The sequence below is a fragment of the Merops nubicus genome, unplaced genomic scaffold (assembly GCF_000691845.1).
Source record: "Merops nubicus isolate BGI_N331 unplaced genomic scaffold, ASM69184v1 scaffold21704, whole genome shotgun sequence".
NCBI lineage: Eukaryota > Metazoa > Chordata > Aves > Coraciiformes > Meropidae > Merops > Merops nubicus.
The window spans coordinates 73,510-78,185 of NW_008606497.1; the positions used below are offsets into that span (position 1 = coordinate 73,510).

At 45.4% G+C, this 4,676-nt stretch overlaps 1 protein-coding gene across 1 annotated transcript in view; it reads right to left on the bottom strand.

Annotated features, from left to right (window-relative positions):
• Positions 1–4,413, bottom strand: part of LONRF2 (LON peptidase N-terminal domain and ring finger 2) — a gene marked incomplete at its 5' end in the record, with an annotated part of 15,296 nt that extends 10,883 nt beyond the window's left edge. The window contains 3 exons of the mRNA XM_008939676.1: positions 264–425; positions 1,305–1,427; positions 4,295–4,413. Coding sequence (XP_008937924.1) covers positions 264–425; positions 1,305–1,427; positions 4,295–4,413 — 404 coding nt within the window. The remainder of the gene's footprint in view (positions 1–263; positions 426–1,304; positions 1,428–4,294) is intronic.
• Between the last annotated feature and the right edge of the window lie 263 nt (positions 4,414–4,676).

Sequence of the window (4,676 nt, forward strand, 5' to 3'; positions counted from 1 at the left end):
AATTACAGTCCTGTCACACTGAAATCCCGAGTGGAAAAGAAATGCCCACAGGTATCACTGACCCTCACATGAAGGCTTCACACTGTTTTATGAAGAAAAGGTTTCATTCTATTATCCTTCTGAGGAAGTACATCCCAACAAGAGATCCTACACCAACAGAGAAAGCAGGCTTACCATGAAAGTAAGTGCCTACATTGAGTGCAAGCAAAGACAATGTCATACAGAACTTCATGTTACTTTTGGCATTATGTTGAACACTTTACCTTTGAGGACCCAGCAACAGAGCTATCTTCCACAGCTGACTGCGTGTTTATGCTGCTCAGAAATGCAGGTTTCAATCTTGTATGGGATGTTCGACTAGAGAAAGGTGCTGTTAGACTATCATGCACATTCTCAAAGGCTGGGAAAAACATCTCACACATTATCTAGTTAATTGGGGAGGAAAAAACAAACAAACAAGAAAACAGAATAAAAAATAATTACAACATAGATACTTATGTTTGTATGAAAACAGATACACAGACTTCACAGCTTCTGGCTGTCGAGAAGCTTGCAACAACCAGAACATCTTGCATTCCCCAACGTGCACAGAAACCCTGGATGGCAATGCCCCCCACAACCACTGACACATCCCAAGGTGCTCTTCTGGCATCCACCTCCCTCCCCGAAGGCTTCTGCTCTCCACAAGCACTCAAGGTGGCAGTCTACTGCATCCTTCTCCTGCCCCCACCCATCTCCACACTGCCCCTCAGACCCCTGCCTCCACAAGTCTTCATCCCATGCTCTCCTACCAAAATCAATTAACAGAGATGTGTTTAAGCTCTCCTCATGCTCTGCATCCATCTCCTCTGTCCTCAGGCAGATTTTACCCCTAGCTGAGAGCTGTGTAGAGCCTGTTTCTGCTCTCATCAGTCCCCATCAAGCACCTTGCCAAATCCCCATTTCTTTTTATGAAAGGCTGTCTGTATGGATGGTCACAGAGAACTCGATGCAGCCTCGAGCCTACGAAATTCAGGTGTACTCAAATCTGGCCAACATACTGCAAGTGTGTTCTACAAATGACAGTGGCCAAACCTGCAGATTTGCAGTGGAATCCACAAACATACAATCCCTCTGGTTGAGGCATCGACCAAACTCAACCAGTGCCCCACACAGCACAAGGCTAATAAGGTTTGTTGGAGAATTTACTGAATCAAATTATCCTTTGGCAGTTAACCGTCACCTGAAATAACACAAATTTTACCTGGCTGCAGGACTAAGAGCAGCGTTATGGCCAAGAAGTGGCCAGTAAATATATTTCATACCTTCTGGGCTTCTTTCTTCATTGAGCTCCATTCAGGATTTAAGGCAACACAATAGAGAAACTCCTTCAATGCTTCCTCAGTCCTTTCCAATCCAGAAAGAGCTTTTGCTTTCACATAATGGCCCTGTTCACACAGGAAACATATAAATCTAAAGATAATTTCTGAAGTGGCAGTAAAACACCAGCAAACAAATTTGGACGTTCACACCATTCTGCAGGTGAAGAGTAAGACACCTTCTGGGTGACAGCCTCTTTGACACACACAACTGAAGGGAATTTCATCCCTTTCATTCCAAGAAGAACCCCAAGGAACCTACATCTGCATCACTCCTTGCCAAAGACACCACTCTTTTCCTCATGGAGGATATGACCCAGACTGAGGATCTCCCCAGAGACTGAGAGTACTACGTATCCCACTGGGCTCAATACCCCAGAGAACTGTTTCACATACCAGGGCTAGCTTAACAGCAATGAAGCTGCATGGGAAAGGCAGTGGCATAGAGCAGGCTGGAGGTGGCAGCTGAGGGAGCAAAAGATTTTAGCTTCAGGACACTCTCACTTCTCCTGGGTGTCTTCTCAGGACAGAGATGATTTTTCACCTGTTTTACTTGGCTAGAGAAGACCAACAACACTGTGAATTTAAGGAAACTTGCCAATGCTTAACATGAATCCTTTTAGTCCATCCTACCTCTCCCATGTCCTAGAGTAACATATCCATAGCCAAGAAGTATGGTAGTCAGCTTGGGGACAAGTCCTACTTTACTTGTTACTAGTAGTAAGAAAGGAGTGCCTCACCTCTGAATCTCCTTGCAGATATCAATCTGCAGTTCAAAAGTGACAGCAGAAATTATTTCCTTAACAATGAAAACGAAGTGTGCATTCAAGCATTTGCCTTTTGTTTATTAAACATGTGATCTGCAAGTCTCCCCCTGGTCCACATGAGTATCTCTAGCCTGTGTTGAAAGGACAATTTCACTGGCCTAAGAGACTGGTTAGATAAGCAGATACACTTTTCTGTTCCTTCATACTAATGCCAAAAGATCCAGTATCACATCATCTTCCTGAGCAGGTACCTCCCTCACTCTTTCAATACAGCCCTTCAAGGTGAGGCCCGTTAACATCTTTCTACGGTCAGGAAGAAGGAGGCTCGTACCAAAAGCAAGTAAGTGGTACTCTGTAGGACAGGTTAATTGATGTACGTCATCTGGTGACTTGAACAAGAAGTCTCAGTACACACCAGCCTCTCAAGGTGACATATGTTTATCTTTTCCTGAATGCAGTGAGAGGAGAAGGTACCATGAGGCTTGACCCTGACGTTCTGATCTTGATGCTTGCACAGCCTCTGTGAAACCTTTTTACGGAGGTCCTAACATGCTTGACTGTTGTCAAGATTACTTCACTGCACTGGGGAAGCTACAAGGTTGTTTGGCCTCTGCTCTTGTGGTTCCAAAGGACATTTCCTTATCAAGGACAGTTGGCCTGTCTACGGAAAAAATACCTAAAGATCCAACATGAGAAATTAGGCACTAGAGGCCCCTACACTTCAGAGACTACTGCTGCCATCTTCCCTTTGCTATATTCACATGGCCCTGAGAAGCACTAGATTGAAGGGTAAGGTCCAAGTAGGACCTTGAGCAGCAGGTCATCTGTTTCTGTCCACCACACAGAGGTACAACAGGAAACTTCTCCCTGTCTCAGAGACTTCAAGGACCTGGGTTTCATAGCAACTGAACAGAAACCAATTTGTTTTGCTCTAATGACTACAGTGGACCCAAGAAGTTCACCACTAGTAACTCAGTGAGCTACTGCATTTCACCTATCAATAAGCCAAAAAGCTACTAGGAGGTGAATGCTTGCCTCCCAGGAGCTACTCCCAGGATGGGTTTAATTTTATGGTCTATTTTTACTTTTTTTTTCTTTTTTAACTACACTGCACATGTTTGAGCTAATCTCTGCCACAAGATACAAAACAAAGTAGATGCCCAGAATTCCTGGAGAACATGGATTCTGGATCAATGTGGCTTATGTAAGTTCTCATACACACGCAAGCACAGGTGAAATGTGTCTGTGCCATAACTGCTTGTTATGCCATGATGACAAATTTCATTTTCAATTATAGCATTCTTCAGAGATGTGATTAATGAAACCTTTATCCACCTACGACTGACATGCACCACACTTCCACGGATTCAAGGCAAACAGAGGAGACGCTTCAAGAAAACATCTGAATGTATGTAATTCATCTTTCTCCCTCCACACAGAAACCCAGCCAATGCCACCTGAGATGGATTCCTGACTTGATGAGAAATGGTCCTAAGTGAGAAAGGCAAACTGGAGGCAAGGGGAAGATTATGACCTGGCTTCAAATAACAAAGGTTTTAATTGACGACAAGACGGATAGCCTTCAGAGACAAGTATCTAACTTGGCAGAAACTAGATGCTTCAAACAGCACATCTCTGCTTGTCCTACATCTTCCCCAGCTGGAAACTGAGATCTAGCTGCTGCCCTTCGTGCTCAGAGAGGCTGTCAAGGTGTTCATGCAATAACTCCTTAGTTCTTGCAGAGAAACCAAGGTCTACCTAAAATCCTTCCCCAATTCCTTGTGCTACTCTCATTCCAGGTAGCATCCAGGGGCTTTGTCTGGCCAAACCTGTGCTGCAGTTTTGCTACAGATGGGTGAGGGACTGACTGGAGGTTTAACCCTAGGTGGGGCAAGCTCTTGGACACTCAGCCTAGCCTCAGGCAGCCAGGAGTAAATGTGGGCACCACGTGCTTCCTCCTGTACTTCCTGCGTTCCCTCCCGTCTGGGGTGCTCCTCAGAAAGACACATTGGCCAGCAGACTGTCAAAGACAGTCGGTAGACTTTTTCAGCACTGTCAATGCTGTGATGTTCTTCCAACAACACCCTCCTCAGCACTGCCCCCCCCCAGAGAGAAGCCCCAGGAAGGGGCAGTTTTGGCTCGGGTCTCTCCGACAGGCAGGCGCCGTACCGCAGGCCAGTGGGGTTTGTTTCGGCAGAGGGCATCTGCGTCGTGCAGAGCTTGCTGGTAGTTCTTCATCAGAGCACACACTTCTGCTCGCTGGGCTATCAGTGAACACTTGCAAGGAGCTGGAAAACAAAAATGGTTGCAAGAAACTCCATCAAAAGAAGCACTCGGGTGTGTTAAATACAGTAACCTCATTCCCAGTCAGAGTAACCCAAAAACCACACTGCACAACAGTTACATTTATACTCTCCCATAGTGGAAAAAAGGGCATTTCTTCCTTCTTTCCTTCTTAAAACATACTCCTCTCAGCCTGGAAGTGACCTCTGCACTTCACCTGACAGGACAGATTTCATATTCACATGCAGGATACCACCTGCTCTTTCCC